The sequence below is a fragment of the Dermochelys coriacea genome, chromosome 2 (assembly GCF_009764565.3).
Source record: "Dermochelys coriacea isolate rDerCor1 chromosome 2, rDerCor1.pri.v4, whole genome shotgun sequence".
Lineage (NCBI taxonomy): Eukaryota > Metazoa > Chordata > Testudines > Dermochelyidae > Dermochelys > Dermochelys coriacea.
Window position 1 is genome coordinate 91,529,530 of NC_050069.1, and position 23,352 is coordinate 91,552,881.

The 23,352-nt window shown below is 37.1% G+C and overlaps 1 protein-coding gene across 1 annotated transcript in view; it reads right to left on the bottom strand.

Annotated features, from left to right (window-relative positions):
• PIEZO2 (piezo type mechanosensitive ion channel component 2) overlaps window positions 1-23,352 on the bottom strand; it is a 448,530-nt gene that overhangs the window by 96,512 nt on the left and 328,666 nt on the right. The window contains exons 14-18 of the mRNA XM_043508112.1: window positions 17,896-18,019; window positions 15,012-15,232; window positions 13,963-14,111; window positions 12,740-12,913; window positions 5,164-5,378 (exon numbers count right to left, since the gene is read on the bottom strand). Of these exons, the coding sequence (XP_043364047.1) occupies window positions 5,164-5,378; window positions 12,740-12,913; window positions 13,963-14,111; window positions 15,012-15,232; window positions 17,896-18,019 (883 nt within the window). The remainder of the gene's footprint in view (window positions 1-5,163; window positions 5,379-12,739; window positions 12,914-13,962; window positions 14,112-15,011; window positions 15,233-17,895; window positions 18,020-23,352) is intronic.

The following is a 23,352-nucleotide window of genomic DNA, read 5'->3' on the forward strand; positions in this document are numbered from 1 at the left end:
TTTTGTTCAGAAAAGTGTAAACATGAAAGTAATTCACAGAGGATATTTCTTCCTAGACAACTTTTATGTCAGCTTTGAGCAGAATCACATTCCAACCCTGAAAATAGTATTGCTGAGAGTGACAATGTGAAAATGGAAAAGACTGCCTGACACTAGCATATGGCCGAACACTGCTTTCTAAAAGCTGAATATGCCACTGAGATGGTTAAAAACATGTTCACAAGTCTTTCAGATGTTTACACAGTCCTCTAGGAAGAGCAATATACTGTAATAGAGTTTTCTGAAGAATTTTGCAGTCTGCAAACCCTCCTGCAGAGTTTTGCTTGAAATACAACTTTTTAGTTATCTTCATTGTACACTTAGCATTAGTACTGCTCTGTTTCATATACATAACACACTACATCATAGAATTCCATATTTTGCTAACCAATAAATGAAGGACTTGATGAAAAAACACAGAGATAGCATCACAGATGTACTTTGTTCATTTATTTTGACAAATGTAATTTGCAGGGAGGAGCCAGTCACAGACGTAAGTGAGCAGGAGCAGTTTAAGCAGGTAGTGTGGCACCCAGGAAAAGGAAGGCGAAAGATGGGGCCAGCCAGAGGCAAGCCTCCAGTGCTCCCGAGGCCCAGCATTATGTGGGAGTGACCCCACTTAGGCACTGTTAGGTTCCATATCCTTGGTGCAGAAAGGAAAAAACTGAAGGGAGGAGCCAGACAGAGATGGAAGGTGGCAGAAGCAGCTATAGAAGCAGTTTAAACAGGACCTGTCAAACAGCAATAACGTCACCACAAGGCTGTCCACAGTTTTCACTCTGAATATTCTCTGCCCTGTACTGATTGGCTGTTTGCTCCAACCCCTTCCTGTCTCCTCCCTTAGTCTCTTCACTTTGACTTCACTCCACCTGCCCTTCAGGCTCCTCTCCCCTTCCTTCTTTCTTCATTGCTCTGTTCCCCTTACAGTTTCCCCTCCCTTCAATGTCCCCTCTCCTTTCCTTTATTTTTCCAGGTAGCAAATACTCTCCTAACTTAACCTCACACAAAGGAGTTTAATTCCAAAACAACAACAACACAACAAAAAATGGGGAAAAGAAATCATGGCACTAACATGACCAACCATCACTCTGTTCTCTCTGCCTGTGTGTTCTGTCACTTTCCCTAGACTTTTGACTGTCTTGTCTATTTAGTCTGTACGATCTTTGGGACAAGGATTCTCTCTTATTTGATATTTGCACATGCCTCGCGAGTTGGCCTCTAGGTACTAGCGTAATACATAGATTCCAAGACCAGAAGGGACCACTGTGATCATCTTGTCAGACCACTGTATAACAAAAGCCATAGAACTTCCCAAAATAATTCCTAGAGCAGATCTTTTAGCAAAACATCCAATCTCGATTTAAAAATTATCAGTGATGAAGAATCCACCACAACCCTTGGTAAGTTGTTCCAGTGGTTAAGTGCTCTCACCATTAAAAAATTATGCCTTATTTTCAGTCTGAAATTTGTTTAGCTACAACTTCCAGCCATTGGATCCCATTATATCTTTCTCCTCTAGGCTGAAGAGCCCATTATTAAACATTTGTTCCTTCATGTAGATTACAGACTGTAATCAAATCACCCTTTACCCTTCTGTTTGTTAAGCTAAATATTGAGATATTTGAGTCTATCACTGTAAGGCATGTTTCCTCATCTTTTAACCAATCTTGTGGCTCTTCTCTTAACCTTCTCCAATTTATCAACATCCTTCTTGAACTGTAAGCACTAGAACTGGACACAGCATTTCAGCAGCAGTCACATCAGTGCCAAAAACAGAGGTAAAATAACCTCTCTACTCTTACTTGAGATTCCACTGTTTATGCAGCCAAGGATCACATTAATGCTTTTGGCCACACCATTACACTGGGAGCTCCTGTTTATCTGAATATCCTCTATGACCCACAAGTCTTTTTCAGAGCCACTGCTTCCCAGGATAGAGAGTCCCCCATCATGTAAGTATGGTCAACATTCTTTATTCCTAGATGTATACATTTAGCTGAATTAAAACTCATTATTTGCTTGCACCCAGTTTACCAGTGATCTAGATCTGAATTGGAGACCTGTCTTCATTCATACTACTCCCCCAATTTTGGTGTCATCTGAAAACTTTATCAGTAATAATTTTATGTTTTCTTCCAAGTCATTGTTAAAAATAATAACTATCATAGGGCCAAGAACCAATTGGTGTGAAACTCCACTGAGAACATACCTGTTTGATGAAAATTCCCCATTTATAATTATATTTTGACACCTAACGGTTAGCCAGTTTTTAATCTATTTAATGTGTGCATTGTTAATATTATATCGTTCTAGTTTTTTTAATCAAAATATCATGTGGTACCAAGTCAAAAGCGATACAGAAGTCTAAGTATATTTTATCAACATTATTACCTTTATCAACCAAATTTGTAATCTCATAAAAAAAGATATCAAGTTAATTTGACAGGATCTATTTTCCATAAACCCATGTGGATTTGCATTAGTTGCATTACCCTCCTTTATTTCTTTATTAACTAAGTCCCATATTAGCTGCTCCATTATCTTTCTAGGGATCGAAGTCAGGCTGACAGGCATATAATTATCTGGATCATCCCATTTACTCTTTTTTAAAAATTAGCACAACATTAGCATTCTTCCAGTCTTCTGGAACTTATTGAAAATCAGCATTAAATATCCAGTTAGCTATTCAGCCAGCTTTTTGAAAATTCTTAGATGCAAGTTATCTGGTAATATTAGTAATAATTTCATTTTAACTAATTGTAATAATTTATAAGGTACCATAATACATATGTATTATAAAAACAATATAGTCTTAGGACCTGATCCTGCAAGTTGATCCATGGATGTGGACCCATATGCCTGTGTCACTGAAGTCAATGGACTCCATCTTGGAAAAGGATCTGCTAGCCAGATCACTTTGCAGGATCAAACATTAGTAATCTGAGACTTCACTTAGCTCACAATACTATTTGATGACAAGTAGAGTGAGACCACTTTTTAAAATGAGAATTAAGTCTGAAGATTGGGTTAGTAAAATGTAGACGAATGAGGACCTAACGTACAGTAAGAATGGTTGCACAGTTAGTACTGGAGATGAAAAATTAGACGTGGTTACCTAAATTGGACTGAAGATGCAGAGGAATTTCAGGGCTCCTTAGACAATGATGTCAAGTTTTCAGATAATTATTTTTATTTAAAAAGAAAAAGAACTGTCTACTGAGTGCATATTTTGTATGAAATTCTGCCTTTTTGGGTGTCTGGCCACATAATTTCAGATTATTCATTTTGTTTTCTTCTTTTTTCTTCAAAAAAATCTCCTTTGCAAGTATGTTTCTGTATGCACGTGTATGAATTAAGATAGTCTTTCATGATATGATCACATACTATTTCTCAAAGAATAAAAATGTTATATTGTGCAATTTTTTTTTTTTACCATACTGGAAAACAACACTTTGAAGGTGCCAGGTGAATGAAGCAGGGCATGCAAATTACAGTCATGAGCACTATCTGGCACACACAGAACAACATATGGCACAAGATGCTACACATTTAAAAAAATTAGATGGAATATTGTATTATTCAAGAAATAGCATTTAATCATGCAACAAAGACTGTATGCATTACTCTGCTAAAATAATGCTGGCAACTCCAGACACTTGAGTGCTTAACAGTGCAACTTTATGATATAGCTTTTTGGTATTCACACGCACACACACACACACACACTCATTATATGTATATGTAATTTAAAAGTACCTCACATCCAGTCACAGATATTTTCTGTGCTGCTGCCAAGATCCATTCAGCGCAGCACAGAGTGGAGGCCTCCAGGGAGTCAGTTACTGCTCCCTGATTCTTGGCTCTGCCCCAGTTTAGGTTAACTTTCAACAGCTGGCCAATGTTCCCAAGGGAACTTCCACCAGCTAGGGATAAGCCAGAGTGCACCATATTCCAATCATGCTCTTGCCTGCACAGAAAGAGCACAGGAGCTGGGTATGTCAGGGCTATACCCTCCGCGAAGTCCTCTATGCAGATGGAATCCCCCAGCTAGGGAAGGATGAGTGGTTTCTGATCCCCTGGTGCTGTATGAACTAAGTGCAGGCTTCTTAGAGGATATAAACTGGCATTTTTCTTTGAGCAGGTCTCATTTCAAGTCTCTATTTCTGTTCTAGAGCTCTGGTAACAGTAGTTGCCCAAATTAATAAAAAAAAAAAGGAGTACTTGTGGCACTTTAGAGACTAACAAATTTATTTGAGCATAAGCTTTTGTGAGCTACAGCTCACTTCATCGGATGCATCCGATGAAGTGAGCTGTAGCTCACGAAAGCTTATGCTCAAATAAATTTGTTAGTCTCTAAGGTGCCACAAGTACTCCTTTTCTTTTTGCGAATACAGACTAACATGGCTGCTACTCTGAAACCTGCCCAAATTAATGTAAGGCAATTTCCAGACAATCTGATTTTTCTCTGTTCTAAACACTCTTCCCTCAGTTTCCTGTCTCTGACGTGTTATTTCTCTTGCTAATCTAAGTCATGCAGGGTTCATGTTCATAACTGTATTACAGAAATTATTTATGTTTTAGCCAAGGATATCCAAGATAACAGCATTAACCTCACCCCCCACCAAACTTCGGCATTTTTATATTAATTTAGAATCAGTTAGATATTCCTCATTCAAAATTGAAAAATGTGACACTAATGCTGTTCATGAACAATGAAGCAGAGAACTTACTGAAATGAATAACCTTAAAAGCATACAATACTAAAGAAAGAAAAACATTATTTCTTTCAGAATTCACATGGAAGGGGCTTTCCATGAGCTTCAGGAATCTCCTCATCCATCACCGGCTTTGTAAAAAGTTTTCCTCTAGTAGAAGTTGGAGGGTTTTTTTCATTTTGTAAGCATACTGTAGCTAACAGTAGCTGTTCTCATCTTAAGAGACTGAAGCATGTTGAATAATTAACAAGGACCATCTGCTCAATCCATACTATTTTGGCAAAGACTCTAGTCAAAATTAAAAGGAAACCATAATGTTACCTAAAGTAAGATGAGCTCGTCAAAGATGAACCTACAACTGAAGTTAAGTAAAGTTAGCAAAGGGCAACATTACAGCCTCAAAGCCTACCGGAAGTTTCTTCTACATCAGATTCATCATCCTCATCCTCTTCCTCATCTTCCTCCTCCTTCTCTTTTTCATCCCCACCTTTCTCTCCCTCCCCCTCTCTCTCTTCCATTCTTTCATCACCATCCTCTTCCAGATTTTTATCCTCTTCCTTTGCATTGCTGGCAGTGAAATTCAGCATGGTTAGGTCAGGCAGACTTCCATCTTGGTGCACCAGTCTGTTGGTAAATAATGAGTTATCAGCAAACTGAGCCATATTGGTATCAAGAACGATTTTTTTCAAGCAGTATAATTTTAAAAAAATAAACAATGCATGTATAAATGCCATTGAACTGGAAATGTTAATGATTCTGGTACTTTCTGCAAACAAACACTGCAAACTCAGTCAGAATGTATTAGTAATTATTTCTCACTCGGATGCTAGTGATTAGTTAGTAATGAGTGGTTTTGACACCTAAACTTGACATTTTCCCCAATGGAGAAAATGGTCAGAGTTTAAGGTGTAGAAGCATGAAATGACACTGTGAGAGAGTGAGCATTTCATTACTTCATGGGGACTTACTCATTGTGATGGTTTGGTATTTTTTTCTTGAGGCTGCTCAAAGTAATTGAAACAGAAAGAAAAAGGGAAATGAGAACAGAGGAGTTATAAAAGAAGATCAGAGATAATAAATACATCATGCTACATAACTACTAAAGCATTCTCCCACTCCATCTGCAGCAGTCTTCTGATGTCAAGAGCATGCATCATGGCATTAACTGGGCACTTCTAGTAAGAATCACAAAATCAGAGCAAAATGGAAAGTGTGCCATATAATTATGCTAAAACTAATTGCTAAAAAGTGCGCATATTCTCCCATGCTTTTAGTAATGCAATTGAATTGTCACAGGTAAGCTATACAATTCATATTTTGAATACATTTTCAACTTCTTGACATGGAAAGATGTAACTGGGTAGCAAAGAAACATGTTAGTTTCAAAGGTGTTTTTTTTCCAACTGCAGATTCATAAACAGTATAGCAAAAATTCCAAGGTCACTCCTTCAATAGATCTGATATCATGTAATTTTGGGAAGGCCTACACATTCCCTCTCTTTTCTAAAACTTGCAGAGGTCATACCTCAAATCCTGAACCATGTCTGAATGAATCACTTAGAAAAGTCAAGAATAAGCTGAAATACACAGCATGCAAATTATGTATTTTAAAGTAGAAATGATAGTAATGTTAAATCTTTTGAGAATTATTGTGATATTTAAACTCTTCCTCTTCTATCATCTTTATTAATTTTGTCTTCTCTTTTGTAAAAAAGCAATCACTCATTTTCTATGATATAAAAAGTTTTAGCCTAATATGAAACTCACCAATTCATTTTGCTTTTCACATGTATTTAAATAATATACAAATTGGAGACTGACTGCAACCAAAACCTTAAATCCCAACACCTCTGAACTTTGTGGACATTCAGATCTGGGTCTGGACTGGCACTGCACTGCCATATCTCACAATGGATCATGTGGCTCAGACTCCTCTCTAACATAGACTCTTCTGACATTAACATATTACTCCCCTCCTTTCTTACTGCCAGATCCTGCACACACCTCTAAGCATAGTGACATACCTGCACACATCTCTATCATGAATAGTTCCTTTTGAATGAGACTATTCCTGTAGCACTCTGTTTGGCAGTAAGGATATGCAAGATCAGGTCCCTAACCATTTAGCTACAGTAATAAATATCGTATAATCAGGAATGTTATAAAACATCTACTGTATTTTTTATTCAGGGAACTAATTTTAATAGGCTAAAGTATTGTTTCATTTTTATTTACAGGATGAAGTGCTAGCATATTATTCAATTTTATTAATTGTAGACAATAACCCCTGAAACTTTTAACTAGCATATTAGAAAATTGAAAATCTAGAAATACCTATTTACTCTGTACAATGTATTTCAAAACATTGCTTATAAAACATGAACAGCACAGCATGAGCTGCCAATGCAACAGTTAAACAAGCAAAAGCATCTTTCAAATAATTGGGACTTGCAATTTCTTCAAGTTGCAAGTTCAAGTGGCTTAAATAAGGGAAAGGTTACAGAAAACTGGCTAATTGATCCTCAAGCAGCAAATTAATTGCATGCTAATTATTGAAAGACAGAAAAGGTACAGTGCATAATATTGCTTTAATACAATAGTCAGTCCCAAACATATATAATCTTACAAAGTATACCTATGAAAATGATTACTAAGAAAAACACCATGGAATATGACTGGAATCTTATGCCCATTAATCTCATTTGACCAAATCCTTAACTTTCAGTAGACACCTCCCCAAGATATTTGATTTCAGCAACAAGCAAGAGTATAAATAGATATTAAGGGTGCTTGCTCCCAGCTGCAGCATAGATATACCCATATAGGCCCCAATTCAGCAAGGTATTTAAGCATGGCTAAACTTTAGGTACCTGAATAGTCCCCCAGACTACTGAGATCAGTGGCACTACTCAGGTGCCTAAAGTTAGGTATGTGCTCAAATACCCTTGCTGAATGAGGGCCACATTTAATTACGTTTAATATATTTACTAGAGCTGAGTGAATAATTAATAGTGAATAACGTGTTTGCCACATTTATGCCTCTTAGGCTCTTTGTGAATTTTCTGCCAACAATTTATGTTTTTTTTTTTTAAAAATTCACTTGTTCAGAATCATTTGCCAAATAATTTGTTAATAATGCTTGATCTGTACAATATTCCTGAGCCAACCATTGAGAGTACTAAATATCCAAGATTCAAACTGTTAGTTTTGAATGGACGCACAGCTCACATGGCATTTTTTCTGTTCTCTGACTGGATGGGTGTTCCTAGCATGGATGCTCAAGTTTACAAGTTAAGCATTTATTTTCTGTGATAATGCCTAATACTTACTTAAAATTTACTATTTCTGTGACCATTCCTGCCAGCAAACTCATTCACTACACCTGGGATTTTTAAAGGCACCTAAGGGGTTCAGCTGCCCAAGACCCATTCTCCTTGAGAACCGCAGCCTGAAATATTGAGTGCAAGTGCCACTTGCATAAGCACAGGATAAGAACATTCATTTTTCATTTAAGCAAATATTCACAGAAAACTTGTTGAGGTATTTGCCCAATTTTTGTGCTTATGTTCAGGAGTAACAAAAAACTGACCCCACTCTTATTCTTACCCTAATTTTAAAAAAAAATCCTTGAAAAATTGAAAGGAATCTTGCTTATGGAAATATTTTAAAAAGTTAATTTTATGATGGCATGATGATAATATAAGTTTTGTGGTTTAGATTCTGTAGCATTCAACTCAGTACACCACTTAACTGGTTTTAATATACTGAAATGTACAGGTGTTCTATTTTTGTCTATACTTCTATTACTTTGTATACAAGAAAGCTAACCCAAAGGCACAGACTTTCATTTTTCTTCAGAAAAATACTTCTTGTGCATATTTCTTTAACTCTTAAATGCACTATCTAAAGTACATCTGAGGTAAGTAGGCGTGTGGATATGGGTACCTGTAAAGCGTAGCTTTACCAGCCTTCTGAACTAATTCTGTTAACTGCAGCCAATTAGAAATAGTATTGACTATGCCTTTATTGAGCTTGAATGAAGTTTAAGAGAAGAATCTGAGTTGGGGAGAGAATTCACAGCCTCTAAATCCATGTGGCAGATGTGTTAACCACTATAAACCATCCGGTGGGTTTAGAATCTAAGCATTGTCTTTGCTTATTTCACCGAACTGCACAGCATCAGTGATTTTTGTTTCTAGGAACTGAAGAACTAAAAAACAAATTAAAGTACATTTTTTTAAGAAAAGGAAACATTGAAGTATACCCACCTATTTATTATTAGATAAACACGACCATTGACTTTAGCATGGCTACGAGGTAAGAGATGAAAGCACAAGAATGCATGCGATGGCAAAGGAGAAATGAGTTAGAGAAAGAAAAAAGGAAACTGTTAAACTGGAATGAATGTACTTTGTTACTTGTTACAGAAGCAAGTATTGTCACAATGAGACACTAAGACTAAACACTTATTACTAATCTTGCAGTGAAAAAGGCCTATACATACAAAAGCATTACTAGATGGCAAGCAACTTCCGTTAGAAGGACTGTAGATAAATCTCAGGGACCATAAAAATGTCAGAACAGGTGTTATTCTTTAGCTTGATCTCATATTTGTCACATACAATATTTATTGCTTCTTTCAATGGACATAAGTCTATTTAAGGTATTAATATGATCCCCTTAACTGTAGTATCTAAGCAACTCTCAGTCTTTAATGTACTTATCTCCACAATAACCTATGGGTTAGGAAAGTATCATTTTCTTCATTTTATAAATAAGAAATGTTGGCATAGAGAGATTAAGTAGCTTGCCTGAGGTCACAAAGATAGTCTTTGACGGAGCAAGGAATTTGGGAATCTGGATCCCAAATAAGCGCCGTAACCACTGGATCACTCTTCCTCTCACTTGAATATACTATTCAACAGCCCAATTCTGCCACCTTGAGACATATCCATGAGTTAATTCCATTGTGCCAGGTTCAACCACCCTTCCTTCTGGTAGAAACTTCCTCGGACCTTCATTGTGCCATCTTTAATCATGTTTGAGTAGTACCTTACTCCACAAAATAGTCCCGGTGATTTCAATGAATCTTAGTTTCAGATTAAAGCCTTAGTTCAGGAAAGCATTCTTGTTCAGGACAGAATTTAATAATGGGTTTAATTTTAAATGTGTTCCTAAATCCTATTGACTACCATGGGAATTAAAGCACGTGTGTAAGTGTTTTCATGAATTGGGGCTTAATATCTAATTAACAGTTTCTCTGTGAAAATGACTAAAACTCCAGTGTTGTCCACATACTGAAAATAAAGGTTTGTCTTCCTGTAGCAATCAGTTGATACAACACAGATAAAATTAACAGAAGTAGAAAAAAACATAAATAGTAGGCACAATAAATGTGGTGCTAAGTCACTAGATCTTTTAAAATGAAATGAATGAATGACTGCACGTTGCTTTGATGGCTTTATAAAAGCTAGACCTTGCTTTGTACATAATTACTTTTAATAGATTTTCTGTATCACATAACATCTTAATTTTCTGCACAACCAGGTTTTTACTGCTGACAGCACTGCCAGACCAGTATCGGTAGCTGTGCCAAATCCAGATGCATCTTATGCTGCTTCATATACCATGAAAAGAATTGATAGCTAAATTCTGGTTCCAGAAGCCTTTCAGGTGGTGTCAGTGCCAGCTGTCAGTTGACAACACACTGTGTCAAGAAGGAAGAAAACAGCTTGATTTTCAAATGTCAGGTTGTGTTTGTGTTAATTACTGTAGTAAAAAGGAGAAAACTTATTTTGATTTGCAAATAGGAAAGGCTTGCTGTGAAAGTCACTGATGAAGAACAAATATGATATATGTGACAATTATGGGTTTCAAAATACTATAAAAAAGTAAATGTTCTCACTTTTAGAAAACAATTTTAAAATCTCTAGCTCCTAGTATAACAGTTGCTCACCATCCAGTCCCACAGCTAGCTGTTTGACATAAAAACTGTGTTGTATTAGCATGGAACGAAAGATAATGTAACAATAGATATTCTTTCTTTACCATTTTAATAAAACAAAGTCCTAAAATGCTGACTGCAACTAATAAATCAACTTCTACTATCAGGGTCCTTAGACCCAGGGGGCCTAGAGCATAAGGATATTTTCATTGGCTTAAAATGAAAATCCACACAGTCACCTTCCTGTTTACTTTTTTTCTAATAAAAAACTAACTTTGATTGTTCTGCTTTCAATAAGATACCTAGTGTCGATTGTACCACTGGCTCCTCACTTTGGGCAATTACATCAGTTTTCTTCATGTCAGCATTTGAAGATGGACAATATTTTATATCCTCTGTCCCTACATATGGGTAATGGCAACAATAACAGAGGATGCAAAGACAGCTGTTTTGCAGGCAGAAAATGTTGCAGCATGAGTGCATCTGAAGGACTGGAACTATGTCAGGCAGTTCTCTCATATTGTGCCTTTGGAACGCATATTGGAAGTTGCTGCTTTGTTACTGAACACTGTGCAAAGTGCTCGATCTACAGTAAAATGTGTGGAGTTACCATATGCTATATATGCCTCCCAAATGGCAATCCCTCAGCCCAGGTTACACCGCTGCTCAAATGCAATCATCAAACTGGGCCCAGATTCAGGTGCACAGTTGCCTGGTAAGGAAAAGTTCTTTTAATTGAGTATCATGCACCTTTTGCTGCACAAAGAATTTGCAGCACAAAAGAAGGTTCACACACAGATTCTCTCAAGAGAGCCTTGCATTTACCATGTGATTTACTACTTTGCTAACATTAAAAAAAAAAAATGAAAAAGAGAAAGATGTTTGGAAAAGCAAAGAAAAGTTTGTTAGGAATTTATCAACAATTTTTTACAGTCCATTTAAAATATATACTCAAGAATTCTGCACACATACATTAAAAAAATAGAGCTTATTCTAAATACAATGCTGAATATGATCACAAACATACCTATATTCTACTGTTTATGTATGCTGTACATTTAGGTATAAACATATGTATACCAGATATCTGATCATGATTACCAGAGACATTCCTTTATTTCCTACATTTCAAGCCATTAAATAAATTGGGCCAAATTCTCAGCTGGTGTAAATTGGTATTGCTCCATAGTTCATTTATGGCACAATGCAGTCTTCCCAAGTTCATGACCATAAAAATGTCATTGTGTCACACATCACTACATGTTATATTTAGAATGCAAATGTTTTACTTCAAATTAACCTATCAAAATACAATCTAAAGCACTTTGCTACTTCACAAAAACAACAGTCAAATCCATTTCTAAAAGAAACTCATTTTTATCTCCTATTCTTTTGTAAACATGATGGAAGCACAAATTTGCTTTTGTGCAGAAAAATCTGTAAGTGTATAACAGTGAATATCTGAAGGTGGAATGGCTGTGAGAACCACAATACTCTGTTAGACATTTTGATGAGTTTGCTTAATAGTCTAGCGAGCTGGCACAGTATAAAGGCGAAGATTTTCAGAAGTGCCTAGTGGTTTAATTTGTGAGAGCTCAGTATGAGACACCTTAATAAAGGGGCCTGATTTTCACAGGGCAGATGTGGAGCACTTTCTAAAATGCGGGCCTCTTGAACGTGTCTCAATGTGGGCCCTCAAATATTGGGGACTCAAAATCAACAGTCACTTTGAAAATCTTCCCTATTCTTGTCAGGGTTCTTAAAAAGCACATGTGGCACTTAGGCACCTAATGCCCATTGAAAGTCAATGGGTGTTAGGTGACATAAGTGTCTTTTGTGCTTTGAAAATCTACCCCAAAGTCTAAACCTAAATATGTGTGTGCGTGCATGTGTGTGTGGGGGGAAGGGCGGGGAGGGGACGCTAATCAGTGGGTTATAAAAAAGGCAAATAACATTTCCTGCAAAGTAAATTGTTAGAGAACAGTAGAAAAGAGTACTATCTTATGGACAACTGGTAGCTTTGTTTACTTTGCTTGTTTACCTGTAAATAGTGCTGTCCTGTTTGCTGGTTACAGCTTTTAAGTCAGTAAGCTGGAGGAAATGGTCATGGAAGTAATGAAGGTGTAATATACACACCAATAAGAAAGAGGTTGGAATAAAGATACGTGTGAACAGCTCAGCCACAGAAAACTGTTTTAAACCGAGATCCTCTAGTCTGAAAAATAAAACAAGTCACTAAGTCACCTGTTCAAAATGAATTTTGCAATATTTCTCCCATATCACATTAGGTGAATAGTCACAAAATGGCACAGTAAGTAAGATTGTACTTGCTATGTATCTTTATTTTTTATTTTTTCTGAACAAAAAGGTAAGAACAATGCAAATGTACAGTACCTTACCTTGTCACTTAACCCTTTAAAGATACGAGTCACACTAAATGAGCACTATTAAATAAATTACCACAGCCACAAAATTTGTAGATTTAATTTCCTTCTTATATCAAATATTTTCAGTGTAGTATTTCAGAGCCAGCTTTTTCAGTTCCAAGCCAACAACTACATTGTTACAATATTGCTGGCAATGGAAAGCAGTAAAAGAGGTTTGTTCTGCTTCTACAAAACAGTTTACTGGAATCCTGTATAAGATGGCAGATTTGGCATATAGTTGCTGTTTCAGAAGATTTTGTTTTGTGTTTATATTTTTCATTTTTTGTTTTGTTTTTGTTATAGCCTTTAAGTCTATTTTTTAAGGTAGAGTTATGCCTTTGGGAGAATGATTAGGGAAAAGCAAAAAAGGTTTCGCAGGACACCTCCACTTGTCCACAGTGTAGTCAGAATTAGGGCTGGTCAGAAATTAGGGCAACCAAATAGCAGGGACAGCAAAATGTTCAGTGGCATTTTTGTGTGGCTGACAGCAGAGTTGCAGGGGCACATATTTGCTTGTGTACATGAGGCAGCAGAACCCCCGAAAGCCAGTAATAGTTGGAGAAGGTTTCCTGACATTTTTCCATAAAAATAAGGAAGTGGAGGAAGGAGATCAAAGGATGAAAAACATCACCATTTCTCTCATGTCAAAATTAATGCGAGTCCAGGTTTGCAAATTGTTTGCAAATATTGGTGAAAATCTCAGCTTTTTACTATGCAAATCTGCAAAGCAAAATAGGGAGTTTCACACAGACCTATATAAAGTCTTTGTAACAGTATGAAAAAAATCACTACCCATCTGCTTGTGCACAGTAAGTCCAAGTAAAATGAAAATACTCACTTTTTTTCATCTAGCCCCGTCATGTTCATCCACAAGCCAGGAAATGATTCAAACTGATATGTATAGATGAAGATAAGCACCAGCATAGTGTAAACAACCACTGACATCCAAAAATATTTTAGGATTCGCCTCCACCATTCATAGTGCACCTGGGAACCAGCCATTGAAGATGGTAAGGCAAACAGATCCAAAGCGGAAGAATCCACCAAACTATACTGTTGTGCAGGCAGATGTCTATAAAAATATAATCCTTCCCTCTAAACTAACACCATTTTTTATTCTTGACATGGAGGCTTAACTCTCATTGTTACTTATCAGAGACATGTCCAAGTAGCAAAGGGAGAACCAGTCTTTGTAGTATCATAGTATTGTTTATTTTGTGGTCTACAGCTAAGCAATGGAAAAGTGACCATCATCAGCAATCAAACATGAAGTCACGCAGTTCTAATGTAAAGATCATTAGTATTCCTAAATTCAGCTCGGGATGGTTAAATTGGCCTGGATAAAACAACCATGGTGAATCTTAGTCCAAAATTCTAAACAAACCCCACCTTGATCCATTTTTAAGTTAACTTTTTTCATTTCCCCCCTCATGTTTACATAAGCTCTATTCTTCCAAGTTCTAGCCAGGATCGGAAGGAAAAAAGTCAGAAATCTCATGAAACATCCTGTTCTCATAAGTTACCCAGATCAATTCTTCAGACCCAAAAGGTTTTGAGTGGTTGATTATTAGTATTATTTACTAATTTAGTTCTAGGGTGCCCATCACCATAGAGTCTGGGTTCTTGTTCAGCTAAGCATTCATATGTTTGGATGCTTATCCAAACTACAACTTTTAAAACTTTGCTTCTCTCTCCCATCAGCCAATCTATTGAGGTTTAATAGAATCAAAACTCTTCAAATGGTCTAAGCTGTTGAGAACTAGTGAAAGAAAAAATACACAGTGGATTAAATTATTAAATGTTGTTCTCAGTTCCACAGGTGCTGAGTCAAGAGGATGCACCAGTGCAATCAAATGAAGAATTTTGCTTAGTATTGCTCTCATTTACCTGGTACAGGGCCACACAGAAGAGGAAGAGCATCATATAGATGATTTTGTACATGACAATTCTGCCCTCAAAGCTGACGAAGAAGAACATTCCTCCACAGACATAAATCCAGTACTTAATGAACATAGCCATCACCAAGTTTCCCAGGACTTTCATAATGTCCTCTTCATCCTCATCTTCATCTGCTTCCTCTGTCACTTCCTCTTCTTGCAATTCCTCTTCTGCAAAGACACAAATCAAGTTGCATCACCCCCATCCTATTTTTACAGCATCTTTCCTTTATAGGATCTTTCCTTGTAATTGTAAACGAGGTAAAGCATAAAAGCTTTATGCAGGACATGGAAGCTTATGCAGAAATTTAGCAATGGTACATTTAGATGCATGTCTGAATTGACTTTATAATCTCTGCTTCTGATTGAGGGAGAAAATTCACCAGAAGGCTCCAGAGAATATTGGTCATGCATTTCCTTCTAAAGTATGTTATTTTCCTCCTCTACAAGTTGATAGTAGTGTCTCCACGACCACACTCCTAAGCCCAGGTGCCTAGTTGGTAAATGTACTCACTTTTACGCCCCTTTCAAAAATCTGAGGGCCAGATTCTCTGGTCCACTAAGGTCACTTTGTGCTGGGTAAGCAGCACAAAGTGTCTTTAAAACAGCTGGAGATAGCCAATAGAGTATTCCCTCAAATTCCCGCAAGTAGAATATTCCCTCTATGTCACCTTGTAAGTCACTAGTGTCCACCGCCACCATAAGGGGAAGAGACTTTTCTGGGGCATTCTGGAAGGTGGGTTGGGACAGGAGAAGGCATGCTGTGGCAGAGCTCCATGATCCTTCACTGGGCGTAAGGTCTGTAGCTTAATTTGCTTGGACTTCCACTGGGGCAGGGAGGCCAAAAGGTGAGGATGCCACACCAATTCCTTGCGATTACCGCTCCCCACTTTGTCCAAGCTGCACTCAGACATAGTGGAGAACTGTGCTAAATGAGAGCGGGGATACTCCCTTTTGTGGACACCCAGCCAGTCAGTTGGCTACGGAATCCTCTTGGTGGTTGCTCTCTACTTGCTTTACCTGTAAAGGGTTAACAAACCTATAGGTAAAAGGAAAGGAGTGGGCACCTGACCAAAAGAGTCAATGGGAAGCCTAGAACTTTTTAAAATTGGGAAAAAACTTCCCTTTGTCTGTGTGTTGTGGTTCTCCGGGAAAGAGGGGAACAGGGAGCAGTTATGCTGTGAGAAACTGAAAGCCAGGTATGAAAAACCATCAGATCATACCTAGAGATTGCTTACCTGAAACCCCAGATATATAAATAAATTAGGGAGTGTCTAGGAAGATGCGGTTAGGTTTATTTCTGTTTATTTCTTATTGGCTTGTGGACTCCTCTGTGCTAACCCTAATGCTTTCTGTTTTACTTGTAACCTTTAAGATGGGTCTCAAGAAGGTTGTTTTTGATGTTTAAATTTTGTAAGTGGGTTTTTTAAATCTGGCAAAAGCCTAAGTTCCAGATGTATTTTCTTTCATTTTGTATTTAATAAAATTTACCTTTAAGAACAGGATTGGATTTTTGGTGTCCTAAGAGGTTTGTACATGTTATTTAATTAGCTGGTGGCAACAGCTGATTTTCTTTGTTTTCCTTCCTCAGCTCTTCCCCGAAGGGTGGGGGGGTGGATGAAAGGGCTTGAGGATACCCCACAGGAAGGAATTCCCAAGTGTGCCTTTCTGGTTTCAAAGGGGTTTTTTTGCATTTGGGTGGTGGCAGCATCTACCATCCAAGGTCAGAGAGAAGCTGTGGAGTGGCTAGTATTAATTTTTAAAATCCTTTTGGGCCCCCACCTTCTGCACTCAAAGTGCCAGAGTGGGGAATCAGCCTTGACAAGAACCATGGCCTGAAGGCTATGTATTGGATCATTGTCAAAGCAAATATATACTGTAATGCCTATATTTTCAGGCAAAAAACATTGTTAAACTGGAAAAAAGCGTATCACTGACATCCAGAGACATAAATTCCAAAGGGAATACTGTGGTTTTGGCAAAAACCACGAACGTTAGACAGCTTTGAAATTCAAAGCAGAGGTTCCTGTTTAAAACCAACCAACCAAACAAACCTTAAAAAAACATAGATGTGTCATATCAGGTGGGAGTTAAATGCCGCATTTCAAAAGAATGACTATCTCTCCCTCTTGCTCTACTGTGACCAAACCATGAAAAAAAGGGCAAGTTACTGCTGTCCCATTAATAGGAGCAGTAAGGAGAAATCCCTATTCCTAGTCTTGCTATGCTAGGCGTGACGTGGGGGCCATCAAAAGGCATCTGCATATGTAAATAATGCCAGGGCCTGGCAATTTCAGGGAGTGACTCGTGGCTCTGATCATCACATCCCAGGTCTGATTCTGATCTGATTTAAATCAGTTTAAAACAAGAATAACTACACCTCACTGAAACCTATAGGCCAAATTCTGCTCTTGGTTACACAGGTGCAGCTCCCATTGAAATCACCAATGGTCATTATCCATGTAGGCCCTTCTCCTTTTATGGTTAAATTTTTGTACAGTGATCTTTTTTTGGGCATGGAGGGGGCGCAAGTGTGGTGGTAGAAGTGCATCTATAGAAGATTTTTCCTGTATTTCCCATTCAAGTTATTTATTTTGTCATATCATTTACTGTCATTCAACTGTAAAGAGAGTTTATATATTTTGTTTGATATTATCAAGTTCAAAGCTATTTTATTATGTCCCCTGAGAAATTTGTAGTGCATGGATTTAGCAACATATTGTTTTGCCCTTAGTCAATAACAGATGCAATTTTCCGATTACTTTAGCAATAAGAAAAGAAGTAACCATAACCTCCTACATTGATTGAAGCAGTCAAACTTGATATTCTTTTACCTTTTTCTTCATTTTCTTCATCTTCAACTTTGACCTCAGCTAAAGTAATTTCTTTTAGCTGGAGCACTTTCCGCTCTGTGAGGTGTTGCCTAAGCAGGAGCCAGAAAGTAATCGTGAAAAGGATCTGCAAGCAAAAATCAAAACAAAAACAAGAGAGACAGATTAATTGTACATCCTAGATCCTGCTAATGTTAACAGATATTTTGAAATGTTTTTCATGCTTTTGTTTTCCACTATCCAGCAAAACTGGCAACAATATCATCATTGCCAAAGAACACATTTCTGGAAGCTACGTCATTTAGGCAACCTATTCCGTTAAAAGCAAGTTTATTTTACTTCAGTTGTCATCCAGTTTGGGTAGGAAACTGACACTTCATTCTGTGGCTTTTGTTAATAGCTTTCTCTTTTGATTCCTTGCGCTTTTAGGAGAGGATAGTCTATTATTCCATAACCAGGTACATAAATAAATAAATATTTTAAACAAAGAGTGTGTACTTTTGTGTTTTGTATACTGCCAACTTCAGCAATGGTCAGTACCGAAAGTCAGCCAGAACACAGAAAACAGTATGGCACCTGTTTAACATGGGCTTGAGCCTATATCCACTGAAGTCAATGCTCCCATGGATTTCAGTGGTTCAGGATCCAGCTTCATTTCATTACTTTATACAGAAAACAAGAATAAAATTTTAAACAAGACATACAAACAACCACATATTTGGTATATTCTACTGTGGTGCTGCTGCTGCTGCTAACCAGGCTGATGATGTGACATAAAAAGTAGGGCTGTCAATTAAACTCACACGATTAACTCAAAAAATTCATTGTGATTAATCGCATGGTTAAACAATAGAATACCAACTGAAATGCATTAAATATTTTGGAGGTTTTCTACATTTTCAAATATATTGATTTAAATTACAACACCAAATACAAAGTGTACAGAGCTCACTTTATATTTTTTATTACAAATATTTGCACCATAAAAATGATAAAATAGTATTTTTAATTCACTTCAAGTAAGTACCATAGTGCAATCTCTTTATAGTGAAAGTGCAATTTACAAATGTAGATTTTTTTGTTACATAACTGCACTCAAAAACAAAACAATGTAAAACTTTAGAGTCTACAAGTCCACTCAGTCCTACTTCTTGTGCAGCCAATCGCTAAGAGAAACAAGTTTGTTTACATTTAGGGGAGAAAATGCTGCTTGCTTCTTATTTACGTCACCTGAAAGAGAGAACAGATGTTCACATGACACTTTTGTAGCCGGCATGCAAGGTATTTTCGTGCCAGATATGCTAAACATTCATATGCCCCTTCATGCTTTAGCCACCATTCCAGAGGACATGCTTCCATGCTGTTGACACTCATTAAAAATATAATGCGTTAATTAAATTTGTGAGTGAACTCCTTGGGGGAGAATTATATGTCTCCTGTTCTGTGTTTTACCTGCATTCTGCCATATATTTCATGTTACAGCAGTCTCAGAGGATGACCCAGCATTTTGTTCACTTTCACTGCAGATTTGACAAAACGCATAGAAGGTACCAATGTAAGATTTCTAAAGATAGCTACAGCACTCAACCCATGATTTAAGAATCTGAAGTGCTTTCCAAAATCTGAAAGGGATGGGGTGTGAAGCATGCTTTCAGAAGTTTTAAAAGAGCAACACTTAGATGCAGAAACTACAGAACCTGAACCACCAAAAAAGAAAATGAACCTTCTGCTGGTGACATCTGACTCAGATGATGAAAATGAACATGTGTTGGTCTGCATTGCTTTGGATCATTATCATCGACATGGATGTATATTCTCTGGAATGGTGGTTTAAGCATGAAGGGACATATGAATACTTAGCGCATCTGGCAAATACGTATCTTGCGAAGCCAGTTACAACAGTGCCATGCGAATGCCTGTTCTTACTTTTATGTGACATTGTAAATAAGAAGCGGGCAGCATTATCTCCTTCAAATGTAAACAAACTTGTTTGTCTGAGCAATTGATTGAACAAGAAGTAGGACTGAGTGGACTTGTAGGCTCTAAAGTTTTACATTGTTTTGTTTTTGAATGCAATTATTTTTTGTACATAACTATAAATTTATAAGTTCTACTTTCATTATAAAGAGATTGCACTACAGTACTTGTTTTAAGTGAATTGAAAAATACTATTTCTTTTATTTTTACAGTGAAAATATTTATAATAAAAAATATAAACTGAGCACTGTACACTTTGTATTCTGTGTTGTGATTGAAATCAATATGTTTGAAAATGTGGAAAACATCAAAAAATATTTATATAAATGGTATTCTATTATTGTTTAACAGAGCGATTAATTGTGTGATTAATCAAGTTTAATTTTTTTTAATTGCTTGACAGCCCTAATAAAAAGTGATTCTGCTTTTTCATGTAAACTGAAAGCAACTGATAAAACAATGACTTTTTGTTATGTTTTTCAGCCACTGATAATGGTTATAAATACTGACAAAAATGACTGTTTCTTTTAAGGAATTTTTAATGATATTTACTTCCTGTTTGTGCATTCAGATGTAATTTACATTCTGATCACAGTGTTTGTTCTCACTTGCTTCCACGCGACACATACCAGTAGTGTGAGAAGTGGTGCAGGAAGCAAGTGTTCCAAAAATACTGAATGGCCAGAAGTTGAGTGAGTGATCCTGCATCATTTCATCACCATTATATTATAACAAAACAACTGATTTCATCTCAAATCGATGAATTTACCATAAAAATGAACCTGATTTACACTGTAAGCTCTTTGAGGCAGGAACATGTATATGTAAAATGCCTACCTCCACAGGCCCCAATCCCTGAAGGGGATGTCTATACACTACCACAAGAGAAATAAATAATGACAGGGAAACCCAATTTTTAAAGGAGTGAAAAGGCACCAGATTAGCTAAAAATAAATACAGAAAATAAATATCAAAATTGCTAAACATACAAACATAACGGATAAGTGAAGCCCTTTCATGAATGGCAAATGCACAGAGAGTTTGGGTCAACACTTTTAAGCTATTTTTTGGGGGGTGGAATCTCCCTCCACTGTGTACTGCTCAATGTAATCCAGGGTTACAGAGCAGAAAACAAATCCTTGGGGTAAGTGGATGACTTAGGGAACTGATAGTGGGGTACATAGACCATCGTTTCAAAGTAACTAGTATGAATCCAGCCCAAACTGGCAGTGTCACAACATTCTTTTCTCAAGGTGGCTGTTCGTGGTGTCCGTAAATCAAGTTGGCAGCCTCATTCCAGTTTGCAGAATACATACATCACAAAAACCATTACAACTGTCACTAAATGGTATCTCAAGAGAGGTGGGTAATGGAAACAGAACTACTCTCTCCCTTCTAGAGATGGATGCTTCACATGAATGTTAAAGTATATTGGCAGATCAGCATGGAGGAAACCTACTCTGCCACTACCACCATCTCTTTGTTCTGTGGGGTAATAGAGGAATTCATTCTCAGGTCATATTAACACAGCACCTTTCACACACATGAAGGGCCATTTTATGGCTGTTAAGCTAAGCCCATGAGAATGGGTAGCAACAAGAGGTTCCACCTCATCAGAAGTGACTTTCAAAAGCATTGTGCTGACTCAGAGACAATGGGGGCAGATCCTCACTGGGGGTAAATTTTCATAGGTCCACTGAAATTAATGATAAATTTACACCAGCTGAAGATCTGCCCTAATCCTCCAGGAGTGCTGGGCAAATTCACAGAGAAGTGGCCATTGTTATGCAACCTTGAGCATCGGATAACATGCATTTACCCTTACACTGACTGAGCTCTATTTTGCTCAGCTGTTGCCCTCTTTGGAGTCACTGCCAGCATTAGACTAGCTTTTGGAGCTTTGGAATATAGAGGTGTTTTCATACTGCCTCTGACAGCCAGCCTCTGTGCAATGCAGCTCTATTTACCTTTCAAGCCAGTACACACTCTTCAAAGCCCATACAAATATATGCAGGGAAATTATGGTACATTCACTTCTCTTTTATTCCACTGAATTTTTATTTCAATCCACAGAGTGCATTTTATCCAGTCTAACAAATTCAACAGATGTCCTTCAGTTAGTTTTATAGGTGTAACTAAAATCATCCCATATACAAAATAATTTCACTTTCCTGACAGCAGTTAGTTTTAAATATGACATTCCATGATGCAATTCATTTTTGAAATTATTGAAAAGGGGCTGGCAATATATCAAGGCAGCTAAATCTCTTAAGAGAGATTTACAAAGTCAATGAAGAGAAATTGCAGAACTTGCCTCTTGACTATTTAATCACTCTTATCAAGACTAGCATTACCTTCCATAGGAAAAATAGTAGAACGTTCACTAGCATTCAAATACATTATAAATCCAGTCATGGCTTGGCAAGGGGCACTGCCAAGCAGGAAATACAGGTACAGAACCTCTTCAAATGGAAATCAAGTGTATCATGATGGAAGTGGCTCACTCAGTTATAAGGGAATTGGGAAAAACTATCCGCATTCTGTGAGAAGCTCCTCTTGATTGCTCTCTGAAGAAGCTTCTATTGTGTGCTCACTTTCCTCCCTCAAAAATAATCTGCCAAATGTAGTGGTTTCAAGACAGGGCAAATATCTGGGTGAAAAAAGCCTCATTAATTGAGACCAGGAAACGCTTTCATTTGTGATCTAAGGGGATTCAATTCATGTTTCTTCAACTGAATGACTAAAGAATTAATTCCGCTAAGTACTTGCGTGTGTGCCCAATTTTATGCGTGAAAGTCGTTCCATTAACTTCAATAGACTATTCATGTGCTTAAAGTTTGGCACATGCTCAAAAAGCTTGCTGACCTGGGCACTTCTATTCTTAGAGACAAATTTGTGTGTTTTTATATAGTCAAATGAACTCAGCTACTCTTCACAAATTAAAAAATATTTGACATTACAGGTTCAATTATCTTTTCCCACTGCTCTTATAGTGAGGCTCTTATACTTAAACTGGCATGACATCTCAGGTGTTCATTAATATACCAAAAATGGTACCTACGAATATTCTGGTGAATAAAAGCCAGTGATTCCACTCACTAAAATGTACAGTCCTTTTTATTCACTTGTTCAGAAGCATTCAGATGATTTTTTTATTCATAAGAATGTTTATGGACAGCCAATGTTCAGTGTCATGAATAATAGCACAGAGAAATATTCCTAAAAGTATCTGGACCACAAGTGTTCTCATGATATTTTTTTATTCTTCACACAGTACATTTATCTAGTATTTCTGATTGTGGATAACTTGCTAAGCAAAAAAGAGCTACACATGAGATTTTCAAAATGCTGGCCTAAACTCTGCTCTCGTTAAAGTCAACAGATTTTACCATATACTTACAAGTGTCTGGATATGCAATTTTTAATTCCACCAGACTCCACATGCAATGTGTGTTCATAACAAAAGTGTTCATGAATAGCTGA